This window comes from Anoplopoma fimbria, chromosome 23, assembly GCF_027596085.1.
Source record: "Anoplopoma fimbria isolate UVic2021 breed Golden Eagle Sablefish chromosome 23, Afim_UVic_2022, whole genome shotgun sequence".
Lineage (NCBI taxonomy): Eukaryota > Metazoa > Chordata > Actinopteri > Perciformes > Anoplopomatidae > Anoplopoma > Anoplopoma fimbria.
The window spans coordinates 18,902,323-18,916,461 of record NC_072471.1 but is presented as its reverse complement, the minus strand read 5'-3'; the positions used below and the strand labels follow the sequence as shown (position 1 = coordinate 18,916,461).

Here is a 14,139-nt window from a genome sequence, read left to right as displayed (position 1 = left end):
CTTGTCAATTACACTGAAGGTAGAGGGTCTGTGTACGTTTTGACAGTTTGTCTTCGGTACTTTGCCGGAAGGAGAGCGGGCAAAGACGCTCAGACACGCCTTCAGTTAGCAGTTAGCTCAAGTTCAGCAGCACAAACCCCAGAACCCGGGGGTGTGATCCTGGGGTCAGCAAACTCTGATTCTGCCATTGTGTCAGAACCAGAACTTCCACTGGCCAGCAGCCCGCTGGGACTTGCAGTATCAAAAGATCATACGAAGATCCACGTTTGTGAACCACACTGCTACGGACCAATCAGCGTCCTGTGAGAAGCTGCTGTCAGCTAGGGGTGTGGCTTAGATGTGTGTGACGACACTGGAGGCAACCATTCGATCACAACAACAATGGCGGCTCTTGAAGAGGAACACGGAAGCATGGGACAAAAAAAACAGAATGTTTCTAGATATTTTATTCATCCAGTAACTGTTTAGATACAAGCTGTGAACACAAAATGAAAAAAAAAAAATCCCTAATGCAAAGAACTAAAGGAACAAATACAGGAAGTGACCTCAAGACTACAGTACTTTATTTGTCCACCATAAGATGCCGTCTGTCACAGGACTTGCATAGGCAACCTCTCAGTATCAAATATCACTTCAAAAATATACTCTAATAAAATATTTGTAGTTAGAATATAAAAAGCTCTATGTTTCATATATATGTGTGTGTGTGTGTACTACTACGGAGCCCTACATCCATGTTTAAATTAGCAGACCAAATCCTTCTACGCAGACGTAGGATATTAAAGGGAATTAAGGGAAAAAGTAGTTCCCTTTAAGGCAATAAGCTGATACAGTGTGTTTTGCAGCTTTGACTGTGACTGTTTGGAAGCGTGCACTTTTACCCTGTGATAGATTAAACATGGGAGTATTCTCTCTCGCCTGAGCAGCTTCCCTCCTTGACCAATCACGTCCTCTATCTTCACAGCCACAGTTGTAAGTTTGAGGCGGTTCACTTGTGTTTTTCAGAGCTCCGTCTTCCCGTCGCTCGCCGGGCTGTTGGTGGCTCCGCCCTCGGCCGCAGAGCCGGGGTCGAGGGGGGCCGCGTCTTTGGGCTGGAAAGCCAGCGAGGCCGAGTTGATGCAGTAGCGTTTTCCTGTGGGTCTTGGTCCATCATCGAACAGGTGTCCCAGGTGAGCGCCGCACTGAAACACAATGGGAAGGATTGATGCAGCTTCTTTTATTTTATTTTCAGTTGTACATGTTCATTTGTGATCTTGTTAGTTCATTGCCTTGGTGTTTAGATTCTATACATACACAGTGGCAAAACAATCAATGAAACAAAGGCTTTAAACTATATGAGCTGTGGCATCACTCGTCCCTTGGGCTGGGTATTGGAACTCTATACATCTACAATCGCTCTTTTTTGTGCCCACATCTAGAAAAATGAATATCTGTGTGGTTTTGCTTGCAGCCAATCACTACAAGCCTTTGATTTAACCACAGCAGCTACAACCCATACAGCCGGGATGCGATATTAGGAATCCTACTATAACCAAGGCATGACCCGCCCTTCTCTGCCTCTGATTGGCTTACACTGATATTCTTACCTGAACCCTAAACAAATCTGTCTCCTTGTACCTTAACCTCACCAATCCAACTGACAAATGCATAACAAGCCAATCAAATGCAGAGTAGTCCGGGTCATTGGTTCACCATAGCATAATGGTTAATATAGCAGCAGGGTTAGCCAGTGGGAGAACCGGAGCCTGGACAGTCCACTTTCGCGGGTTACTTACTAACCACTTACTTAGTGCTGCATGAGTGCTGTGCAGTGCAGCGGTGGTTAGCTAGTCAGGGGGACACACACACGGCTGCCATTTACATGATGGGCATCGAGTGACATATCATTATCACTGAGCCTGATTCAGGTTTTTTGCCAGTTGAAATCTATGGGGCCCATATGTGTGTTCTGATGGGTGAGAAGCCGAGCTATTTACTAAAAGTGGAATATGGCACTGGGCACAGGGGGGCAGACTTTTTACTAGATCCAGAAGATCCACGTATGGTGAAAAGGGACGGAGACCCTGGGGTGAGCAGCCACGGGCTGTGACACCTGTCAGTCAAGTAAACACACTATAAAATATGATATCCTGTTGGCCTCTCAAAACGGCCTCTAAAAGACACACAAGAGAAGAAAAAATGAACATTTAATTTCCAAAATAATTAGATTTTTTTCATTTTTTTTTTCATTATTTCCTTTTTCCTTTTTTTTCTCTGTGAAAAGCCGCCGAGCAATTGACTGGACTGATTAGGTAATGCTGTGGGGGTGTAACGTGGTGTTTGTAGTGTACCTGGCTGCAGGTGGCCTCCACTCTGTGTATCCCATAGGAGAAATCATCTGACACGGTGACGGACTCCTCCTTCACGAGGTCAAAGAAGGATGGCCAACCTGAACACATGACATCATAATGTCAGGAAGGTGCTAACATGCTAAACTTAGATGTTTAACATGGTTAAAATTAGACCTTGTAAACATCACCATGTTAGCATTATCAAAGCTCCGTTGCACAGCCTCAGAATTGTTGGTATGTAGACTCTCAGGCTTGTTTAAAGATGTAACTGCATTACATTACCTGGCTTTGAAGGTACTTCATATTTCTACCAAAGTGTACAAGCAAATTAAAGTAATATTAATATTTCCCAGCATAAACTGTGTTCCCTATTGAGTATTTCTGTTTGCCAAACCAGCAGTTCTTTTTGTCATGTTTCCATTTAGAGGCTTGGTTTTACTTTCCCTTCTTTAAGTAAAACCCGACCTCATCAGTGTTAAAGCTAGATGGAGCAGCGTTCCTGGAAACAGGGCTGCTAGTGTCCAGATGGGGGGGCAGTGCCCCCTGCTGACCGACTGCTCCATGATCACATCACAACACTGCAAGTGAGCAGTCATTTAAACTGATGGAGAGTTTAACCCCCAACCAAGAAAAACATTGTTTTTGCTGTATGTACATAAATATAAAGTCAATAATTTGATGTCATTGATTAGCATATCAGCATTCACAACAGAATTTCAGGTTTCAGAGATGCGAGATATCTCTGCTAAATAAAGACCCATACTGTAAAGATAACAGAGTAGGGAAAACTGTCCAACGTGTTTTAGAATGGTTCAACTTACCTGATCCAGAGTCAAATTTTGTGTTCGAGCTGTAAAGGACACAAAAGTTTAAATTAGAAAACGTTTGTTAATTTCATTGTTTTAAAAAAAACACTGCCCTATCTTTCTCACATTGCTTTTATTTTGTAGTGGATCATTATGGCAAAAAAAAAAAATCATATTTTTAAACTTAGCCAGCCAGCCACCCGCCACACGCCACACACCACACACACACACGTTACCTGAACAGCAGGGCCCCACAGACAACACAAGTGTAAGTCCCCTCGTCTTTATGATGTGTGAGTCCTCCAGCGAAGGCACTGTGGAACATGTTTGCAGCATTGAATGGATAAACATGATGAAAAAATGAGTAATTGTTATGTTTGCAACATGGTTCTGTCAGGGTATAAAAACGAATGTTCTTATAAAGATATATGAATAAAAAAAAGAACAATTCCCCCTATAGATAACTGAACATTTCATGAAACACAAAACCATTGAACGAAACATGACAACATTGAACGTAACATGACGACATTGAACGTAACATGACAACATTGAACGTAACATGACAACATTGAACTCAACATGACAACATTGACGTAACATGACAACAATGACGTAACATGACAACATTGAACGTAACATGACGACATTGAACGTAACATGACGACATTGAACGTAACATGACGACATTGAACTCAACATGACAACATTGAACTCAACATGACAACATTGACGTAACATGACAACATTGAACGTAACATGACAACATTGAACGTAACATGACGACATTGAACGTAACATGACAACATTGAACGTAACATGACGACATTGAACGTAACATGACGACATTGAACGTAACATGACGACATTGAACGTAACATGACGACATTGAACGTAACATGACGACATTGAACGTAACATGACGACATTGAACGTAACATGACGACATTGAACTCAACATGACAACATTGAACTCAACATGACAACATTGAACGTAACATGACAACATTGAACATGACAACATTGACGTAACATGACGACATTGAACGTAACATGACGACATTGAACGTAACATGACAACATTGCACTTACATGACAACATTGAATTCCGTCGCGTGCAACATTCCCTGCCACGCTACCTGCTGTAGCTCCTCCCACATCAGACGTTCATGTGAATTCAGTTACATTGATAGGAAGACATAACATTGAAGGTGACGACAGTTAAGACGGAACATGACCTCGCTCATTGAACATGAGCGGTGGCAATTTTTGGGTGCATGGCAGGGGAGAGCAAAGTTATGAGCAGATATTCTCAGAGCACTTCACCTACATATAGCTGACTGGCTATTAGGACAGACAACATTACAGTAAAGAAATTAATTAATTAATACCCACCCTAGCTTTAACATGACGACATTGAACGTAACATGACGACATTGAACGTAACATGACGACATTGAACTCAACATACCTAATGAAACTTTGTGTAAAATGCAACTTTATATCAAAGTGCTTATGATCAGCAGGTGGTTGATACCTACCTCTCAGTTCCTCTCTCCTGGGTAACATGGTACTGCATCGGTGTGAGGCGTTTCTTCAGCTCCTCCTGAGGGAAGCTCACCGGCCATGTCTTCTTAGTCCTACATGCTCCTGAGGGGGAGAAGCAGAGGGGACAAAGGATATTAACTACGCAGGTCTTCTGATGGCAACAGGGAAAAAAGAAAGACCATTACACTTTCACTAATTTTTCTTCAAACAAAACTGTGAAACCTTCCTCCGACTCAAAATCATGCTAAGACACAAAGAAGAGATAAAAGCAGGTGGGCAAAAATAACTTAGCTTACTATATAATAATGGTATTGAGAAATAAACAGAGCTTTAATTAAACTTAAAAACAGTAGCACATAAGCAGTTATTTTTGTCTGAGAATATTGGACAGAAGTAAAAAACTCTATGTATGAATGAACTGTAGGAGAGATCCTTTTATTAAAGATGATGTTTCCCCGAGGTGACGTTCTGTGTGTGTGTGTGTGTGTGTGTGTGTGTGTGTGTGTGTGTGTGTGTGTGTGTGTGTGTGTGTCACTGCCAGCTGTTCAGCATTAACTGGATAGTGGTGAGCTGTTCAGGTTCCTTTATTCTGACATAAGTAGGTCTTTAGGCAAAACTGCAACTGAAATACAAATATCTGAACACCCTGCTGTGACACTTTTTCTCCGCCGATATGACAGAATCAACGCCGCCTCATCATGCAGATACTTATTGTGCAAGTGTACACATCTTATTTTTTGTTCAAAAACAAAACAAAAAAAAGAACCTGTGAGCAAGAAAGTCTTTTAAAATCAATAGTAAAGTTAAACAGAACCACAACAAACGGTGCATGCAAGCTTCAAGAAAGCAAAGCGTGAATCACTTTATCATTCTGTTAGCACTTCAAAGTTCAGCAGTGCGACAGCAGCGTGAGTAGAGCTACAAACTCAAGAGATACTGAAGTCGAGATATGAATCATTTTTACAAAAGGTTCCCTGCAGAGTATCTTAGACCAGCACCTTTAAGAGCCCACACTGGTGTAAAACAAAGCAGTTTTACAAAGCCTTTGAGAATTTCTATGTTTATGAGGCCTTAAAGGGTAACCTCTGAATTATTTTTAACCTGGACACTATTTTCCCATGTTTTGTGTTTAAGTTATTTATGGGGACTACAAGACAGGAAAAAAGCTGCAATGTCATCGGTCCATCGTCAATGTACGTCCCCTAAAAGTGCTTGTTTTTGCCACAGATTGTCATTATGAGAGCCTGACCACATTATGGAAAGAACCCTACAAATAGACTTTCTTTACCTTCACCTTGATCTTGTCTGTCGCGTCTAACCAAGTCTTGCTCAAGGAGAAGGAGAAGAAGAAAATCTTGCAAGAGGTGACTTGTTGCCAGAAGACAAAGGCGGAAACAGCTTAGTGTTATCTAAAATATTTTCAATGTCAAGGATGAGTACTTGGCGGATTTCGACAATTTGGATGAGTTCGCAAGATTTCAAGACTTCTTATAGAGCGAGACTTGGTTAGACGAAACCGAGAAGATTAAGCGAAAGGTAAAAAAAAGGTTTTATTTCTCTGTAGGGTTCTTTCCATACTGTTGTCAGACACTTTTAATAACAATCTGAGCCCGTCAGAGGCAAAAACAAGCACTTTTAGTGGACGTACAATGACGGTGAGGATTGCGCGATATGATTACATTGCAGGCCGTTTCGCAGCTACTGGCAGCATCGTTCTCCCCCAATACAAAAGTTCCCCTTTAAAGATAATAAAATATATATAATTTTACATTGGAACCCCACTGTGGACCCCTAGTCTCGTTTTTGCGTATCCGAAACCTCTCATACCACTTACAACTGAGGTATTGGTGGAGTTTTTTTGTGTTTTTTTATTTCTGTGAAATAACGTCCTGATACATGTATACATGCGCAAAATGTCGGCTGTGATGGAACCAGTCATTTTGGTGCACAGATTTAGAACTTGGTGGTGCTTAAAAAGTGAATTGGTGGTGCCAGTATGCTAGCTGAGTTTTGGTACAGGTACCACAACAAGGGAGCTGTGCAAGGGGCCGGGCTTACCCAGTTATCTGGATTACTCTCAGCACATCTCTTTTTGTCTGCCTTCATGTTCCAGAGTGATTTTACACAAAATATGACTGATGCTGAAGTTGCTCTATTGCAGATTGATTTTTTCATTTCCATTCATGTCTGTGCAGTACGAAAATCGATTCGCTTGAAACTTGCTATCCTATCAACTTTGAATATCAAGTCTGGCGTTGTTGGTTAAAGTTACATTAATGCTTTGCGATAATGCATTTCAAATGGAGTTGGCTTGAAAAGTCTGCAATGCATGACCTCAAAACATTAATATAATTTGTAATAAAATAATGCAGAATTCACTATGATGGATTCTGATAATTGAGTTCAATTGTTAAACCCATTGTTTTTCCGTGCCGCATTAAAATCAAACCGCAATACAAAAATATGGTGTATTAAACTTCAGTGTTGTTCAGCAGAGAGCAGCATAGACCTGCCAAAACTAAATATATAGCACTGTCATCAGTTAAACGAGGTGAGGGGAAGCTTTGTCTGGAAATAAAAATATGAATGTTTGTTTTTCATTTTGGCATGGACAATGTGTCTCCATGTCAAAGCAGAAACATGTCTCCTTTACCTCCTCATGAAGACAGTGTGACACAGTGTGAGACGGTGCTTTGTTTTCTGGAAAACGCTGGCGTGTTTAAATACACCTCTTCACTTTGTTTTTTGGGTTGTGATTTGATTTTAACGTGGCGTGGAAACGAATACATAAAAAGCAAATACGCAAGTATGACAATCTAAATATAAGCACATACTTAAAAATATCTGATTAAAGAGTGAGCTGAGCATTCGTTTCTATATTTGCAGTACCTGGACGTTTCTGATACTCACTGCGACAAGAACAGATCATTTGTTAGTTAAAATGAATTGAGGTCCCATAACCGGCCTTGTTTAGATTTGGTCCAATGAGGGAGCTCGTTTGTTGCAAAAGATTTGATCGGTGATCCTCGAGAGGACCGATCAAATGTAAGAAAAAATAAGTGAAAAGCGTCTCACATCACTCTGAACACACGTAGACCAGGACAGTAAAGACATGCTGACACACCAGCCAGGTGTTAAGGTTTAAGAGAGGCAGAGCACAGCAGGCACACAGCACCCAGTCAGTGGACCTGAGGGAAGACTGCAGGACCTCAGAGCTACAGGCTGGCTCTTGGTTATTAGATGCAGCAGGTTGAAGCCCGACATGGCTGCTGGAGAGAGAGAGAGAGGCACTCCGACCACCAGTAGAACCAAACACCTCCCAGCAGGGCTACAACCAAGGACTAGGCTGGAGGAAGGGGAGCAGACAGAGGGAGAGACAACACAGGTCAAGACACTGAACGCCATCGAATACGAGATGAGGAATGAAAGCGCCGGATCAGCATCTGTTCGGGATTCCCACTGTTAATGCAGAGTTTAAAAAACATTGGTTAACAGGACACACACCTACAAAAAACAAAAACAGCAATACTTTATCCTGAATGGACGACTAACTATTTCCTTCATTACAGTTTATACGTACAGTGTAGTTTATGGCCAAACATGTAAGAAAAGGCTTATTTAATTTCCCAAAATTAAAATGAAATATATCTGCACTGCAGAAATATAAAAGATCCCTGACCAGAGTACAAACAGAAAAACTCAAACAACCTTAATACCATCACAGATTGTTCTAAATGCTGAAAACATTCATTCTTCTGCTTAATGGATTTTTTAATCACCTGCCCATATTGTGCTTTGCTCTCAAGTACAGTTTTCAATGCAAAAAATGTGCAAACAAGACCTGAAAATGCAAAGTCATTGTGGCTTTAAACATCTTGAGGTCTATGGAGGGCCTGAGAGAAGTGAGAAAAAAATAAAATACTGCACAGATCTGGATTATTGTATTACTTGTGATCAGGAGGAAATAAGGTTTGCCAGGATCTTTTATACTTAATAGTTACTTGTTTTCTTTGAAAAGAAGTGAGAGAAGGTTTTTTTGTGCAAAAGTTTTTGTTTTTTCTCTACCCGTTTCCTAGATGGGAAAAATAATGAAGGAACTTAGACAGATTGTATTTGTAAAACCTTTTCATAGTCCTGAACACAGGAGAGAAAGAGTTAGAACAGACTTAGGAAATGTATCAGCAGAGTTCACTTTCTCACTGGCCTCTCAGAGCTTCCGCAGAGGTTCATACTGAGACAATCAGAGTGAACAGTGTCTTTCTGTCTGTCCCTACCACACAGCCAGGGCTGCAGCTAGCTGGCCTAGTCTGGAGACATCGGGCTGATGTCTCCGCTACAAACACGCACAGTAACATTACTTTTCTCTGCCCTGTCTTGCAATGGTGAGACAGCTCCACACAGGTATCATGTCTGAAAATAACTCAGGTTATAACAACATGACCACATTTTATACCGTTTACACCATCTAGGAAAACAAACATTTGAATGAATGAAAATAAATACATACAAGACAAAACTTTAACATAAGTAATATGATAAGATATGCACTACATTGTATATATATATATGTTTATGTACATGTGCTCTGCTTGTTGTTCCTTTTCTTGGATGAAGTTTGATAAAAGAGTGAGATACGTAAAGGCTGTCTTCACCTTCATCTGCTGAAAGGAGACAGTTGCACTGTGCTTACCTCGAATAAGAGTTAAGATTTGGATGTAAGACATTGTGACATTAACCTAGTTTAGTTTAGTTTAGGCCAAGTCAGGTTCCTTTTCACAGAACTGGGACAACTATTTATTTATGTCTTTAATACTGCATCAAGGTTTTGCAGTACATGTAGTTAAGCTACATGTTTGGTCTCATCAGTCTCATGGTGTCAGAGATTTAGACTTTTAAACTACGGAAGGACCACTGCGGCACACAAGGCCGCGACTAAAATAAAATGAAACATTGGAGACAAGCAAGTGTCAAATCTGTGAGCAGGGTTTTTTAGCGGACACGGAGGGAGAGCTGAAAGAACAGAGTGAAAAAAACAGAGAGAGAGAGGGAGAGAGAGAGAGAGAGAGAGAGAGAGAGAGAAAGCACCAGTCACACCAGTTCAACACCAACGCCAACAGGTTACTCTACCTAGGAGAGCAGCAGGCAGTGCAGGGTAGCAGCCCCGCCCAAGGGCCCGATGCAGGGCCACAGCAAGCCCACGTCTGAGGAGGACAGCCATGAGACACACAGTCACACTGAAGAGAGACAGACAGAGAGACAGACAGAAAAGGAAAAGAGAGACAGAGACAGAAGAAGCACAGCTTCGTTGCATTATTCTGTTGCCCATTTCTGTAGATTGGTATTTCAGATATTTTCTATATAGCCGAAATGATTCATTTGATTAAAAAAAACGATTTATGAATATAAATCTTTTTCGCCCCTGTGAACAGCCTGATCATCACCAGATGAAGGTTAGACTATATTTAATCTCTCTGGGTTCATTCTTTGTGGCAGCATGAGAAAAGATTCACTACAGCATTCACATAATATAGACACATATTCAAAACCAGACACCCAAAAAACCCATGAGGAAAATCTGTCTGTTTGAGAGACGCATTGTGATGAACGGCTCAGCGTAGATGGCCTTATATAGCAGTGTTTTTCAGCAGTGTGTGACTGTTATGTTAACCAGCAGGAAAACTGAATTCAACCAAAGGATGTATCAGTTTAAATTCCTAGAGGGTCAGCCCAGCCACACTGCACTGCATCATCAGACTGATGTCTCCAGCAAGTTTTTAGGTTGGTTATTTACAGACCAATTATACCTGGTGAGTCAATATAACACTAAATATTCATATGGAGATGTTGGGCAATATTCAGCCACTTTGCTGGGTGATAAACATTCGATAAACATTCATTTATTAAGATATCACGAACACTCAGGTTCAGACAAGGTTGCAAAACAATCATGAGACGCGTCTATAAAACTTGTCAAAAATCACAATCCTAATCTTCAGCGTTCTATTTCCCAAAATAGAGCACAGCCTTGCAGCTTTGCGAGGCATCCGTTATGTACTGGACTGGTCTAAATAAACTTGATACTCCAAAACAGCAACAGGAAATGGTCAGCCACAGACACTGTTGCTTTTCGTGTGTCAAGTCCACAGCATGGTACGGTACGGTACGGCACGGCTCACTTACCATTAGCATAAACTGTGGACATCACCTGGTACTAGCACACTGCAGACCCCTGATTGGTCAGAGCAAAATCATCACTAGAATAGTAACTAGCACTACACAGGACAGGGTGCACAAACCCCCACGGCTATTGACTGAAGGCTTGGACGCAGTCTTGAGCTGTGAGGTAAGACATGTGTGGGGGTTATCTGGAGCTGCCATGTTGGAGGGTCAGGAGACTGTGCTAGAAATAAAGGAATGGGGTCCCCTCAGGTGCTCTTTGCAAGTCATGTGGAGATGTTAGGTGAGCAGGCCCAAATAAGACCAGAGTTTAATAATAGACTAGAGAAGTCAATTTATTATACCAGTACAATCTATAAAAAAATGATTCAGACAGGCGTACTTCTCTGCAAAGGAGTCCAATTTTTCTTTTCACATGATTTAGAGATGATAAGCATTTTAAGCGACATCCCTGTTGTTTGCACTCTCATAAACAAAAGTATAAAAAGGTATTCAGTGGAGTTTTCTCTATGTGTATCCCTGAGTTAAAGAGTATTGGTCATATTTCCTCCTGAACAAAACATTGGCACAGCCCTTTTCAATTATTTAAAACCTAGCCTTTTTACATCCTGTATCCCAGCCTCCTCTGCTGTCCTGCTTTAGTTAGGGATATCACTCGACACACAGCCATGACACGATATCATACATTGAACAAGCTACAATATGCCCCAACAATCAAACCTACTGTAGTAATCCGTTTCGACCATCTACATCGCAAGCAAATCAATTTGACTTACAAAAAACAGGGCCACCTCCACAGTGTTACACACTTTCCCGTCGGCTTTGTCCACTGAGGGAGGAAGCTCGCCAATATTTACAGGGTATTTCAGTGCTCTCTCCGTTTATGGGCTCCGTGCTCTGCTATGCAACTCGTCTGCCCATCGGCTCCTCTGCAGAATGAGGTCAGCCAAACAACTCCAAAAACCAAATAATGACAAAGAATGCTGGTGCTGGCAGGAGCGCAACAACTAAAGCTAGGAGGGGCCACATGTTTGGCTCATGTGAGGTGCCACATACTAAAGTGAAAGTCTCACAGTTAAAGAAAAGATTGGAAATGTTAGTCCCAGACTGGAAATGTTAGTCCCACACACCTACAACAGACCAATATTTGGACTCATCATAGCAGGAGATAGCAGGAAATGTAGACAACCTGGTGAAGAATATATTACATCAATACCATGGGCTGTATTCAAATTAAAAAAGAAACATAGGCTACAAGTCATAAAAGTGTATATGCTATGTATGGAAATAATTGCTAAATCTATGCAAGATCGAGGTCGAATGGTGCATTGCTTTGAACGTTGCTGCCACAAGGAATTATGGGACGGCATTATCTCCTTTCCTTTTTGTAAAGGATGGTCCGGTGTACCCTATGCTAAAGTTAATAAGAAAGGAAGCATTGAAGCACTTTTCCTTGGCTCTCATCATGGCTGATGAAGTCAACAGGTACATGTAGGTGTTCATAGCAAGTCTGTCTTAAAGTTATATTTAAAACAAAAACTCTCTTTATTCATGCAACTATTTTTTTTTTTTCCACTTTGTCAAGCCAAAATGACTGCTGTGGGGAAAAAAAGGTCCATTCAAGAACTAAAATTCTTATGTGTTGTGGTGGAGACGAGCTGCTGTGACGGACACTGCCGCTAGGTGTCAGTAATGTGTCGCGATTTTGGAATGCCTTGTTTGGCGCTTCACCGTCAGGCATGGAGTCGTTTAAATAATAGGGGTTGATGGTTCATGACGGTCATTACGATAAACCTGACTTTAGCACAGAAACCAAAATAAGAAATATGTGAAATATCTTTCAAGGGAATGTGGCGTATGCAACTCTACGTACTCGCTATCTGACCTCACCACGGAACATTAATTGTTGGTATAGAGTGAAATCATTCTAATTATTCATGTTCTGAACTACAGAGACACGCAGCTGCTTCGTTACTTATCGCAGAATCCCCAGTGCGCCGTAAAGAGACAACAGTGTCGTGGATATCTAGCGGTTATCCCAGACAGAGCTCCAGTCTGCAACCAGCTACGTACGGGTACCTGGTGACATGTCAAAGTTATAGTAACCTACACCGAGAGCCTAAGAGAACCAGCAAATGAATAGTTTTCGGACTCCATTTGCAGTCCTTTCTGAAACTGCTATGACGTGTATCGTCGACATCCAGTCAAACGAGCTAACATTTGTCACTGTGTTTGCTCTGCTAACTTTGACTATCGTTCCCTTCATAGCTAGTTATTCAACACAACACACAAGGCGGTGCCATAACTCACCCGAAAGAAACAGCAGCAGAAAGGCGACGTTCACAGTGAAGCGTGGTGTCGCCACAGCGTTATTCTGCCGGTGTCAGGTCGGGATACAAGTTAAATGGACCCGAACAAGTACAGATACAGGGCAGGCTAACGCTCTGTCAGCCTGTGTGTGTGTGTGTGTGTGTGTGTGTGTGTGGGTGGAATAACAGAGTGGCGCCTGCACATCTCCAATTATGGCCAGCTCTCCAGCCTCGTCACGTCACGATGAACTGGACTACGAACCAAACAGCTCACAGTCGTTTCGTTCAGCTAAAAAAAAATAGCAACAGCGTACCAGTAGCAATGATGTTAGCTAACATTAACGGAGCTAACGCTAAATGAAACGGCATGTATGGACACATATATATATATATATAAATATATATTTATTATATTTATATAATATATTTATATAATATATATATAATATATATATATATAATACATATATATATTATATTTATATAATATATATATTATATTTATATAATATAAATTATATATATATATAATATAATATATATATTATATATAAATATAATATATATATATATTATATAATATATATATATTATATTTATATAATATAAATATATTTATATATTTATATAATATATATAATATATATATTATATTTATATAATATAAATTATATATATATATATATATAAACAAAAATACCAGAGAGCCATAAACAGTGAAGCTTGGGTTAATAAAACGTGACATGAACCATGATGGATAGTCCAGGGTATTTAGGACTTTTAACACCTTTTTTTAGTTTATTTGATAAATTGTGAATTTTAATTAAAACCGAAAACAGCCTCGACGTATGTGAGTAAAAAGCTTAAAACACAGGATTTAATTTCTACAAATGTTTCTCCCCCGAGTGTGAACGTGACACAACTACTTATGGAAGCCCATTTCTGAAAATAAAATAAAAATAAATGTCA

General features: G+C 40.5%; 1 protein-coding gene across 2 annotated transcripts; it reads right to left on the bottom strand.

Annotated features, from left to right (window-relative positions):
- Nucleotides 1–431: 431 nt before the first annotated feature.
- msrb3 (methionine sulfoxide reductase B3) lies at nt 432–13,362 on the bottom strand. Of its 2 annotated transcripts, none has more exons than XM_054624688.1 (7): nt 13,172–13,362; nt 9,812–9,918; nt 4,678–4,786; nt 3,373–3,450; nt 3,152–3,180; nt 2,331–2,428; nt 432–1,181 (listed from the first exon to the last, which is right to left on the bottom strand). In XM_054624688.1, exons 2-7 carry the CDS (start codon nt 9,900–9,902, stop codon nt 1,002–1,004), a joined length of 585 nt encoding a protein of 194 aa, XP_054480663.1. In that variant the 5' UTR covers nt 9,903–9,918; nt 13,172–13,362; the 3' UTR covers nt 432–1,001. The 2 variants fall into 2 exon arrangements, with proteins under 2 accessions (XP_054480663.1, XP_054480665.1); XM_054624690.1 differs by lacking the exon at nt 9,812–9,918 and adding an exon at nt 7,873–8,030.
- Between the last annotated feature and the right edge of the window lie 777 nt (nt 13,363–14,139).

Excerpts from the sequence above, each read along its gene's own strand:
- msrb3 (XM_054624688.1), bottom strand. The coding sequence starts at position 9,902 with ATGGCTGTCCTCCTCAGACGTGGGCTTGCTGTGGCCCTGCATCGGGCC. Across the intron at positions 4,787-9,811 it reads ACTGCCTGCTGCTCTCCTAG|GAGCATGTAGGACTAAGAAG; the intron begins GTAGAGTAACCT and ends TCTCCCCCTCAG. Across the intron at positions 3,181-3,372 it reads TGTGGGGCCCTGCTGTTCAG|CTCGAACACAAAATTTGACT; the intron begins GTAACGTGTGTG and ends TGTCCTTTACAG.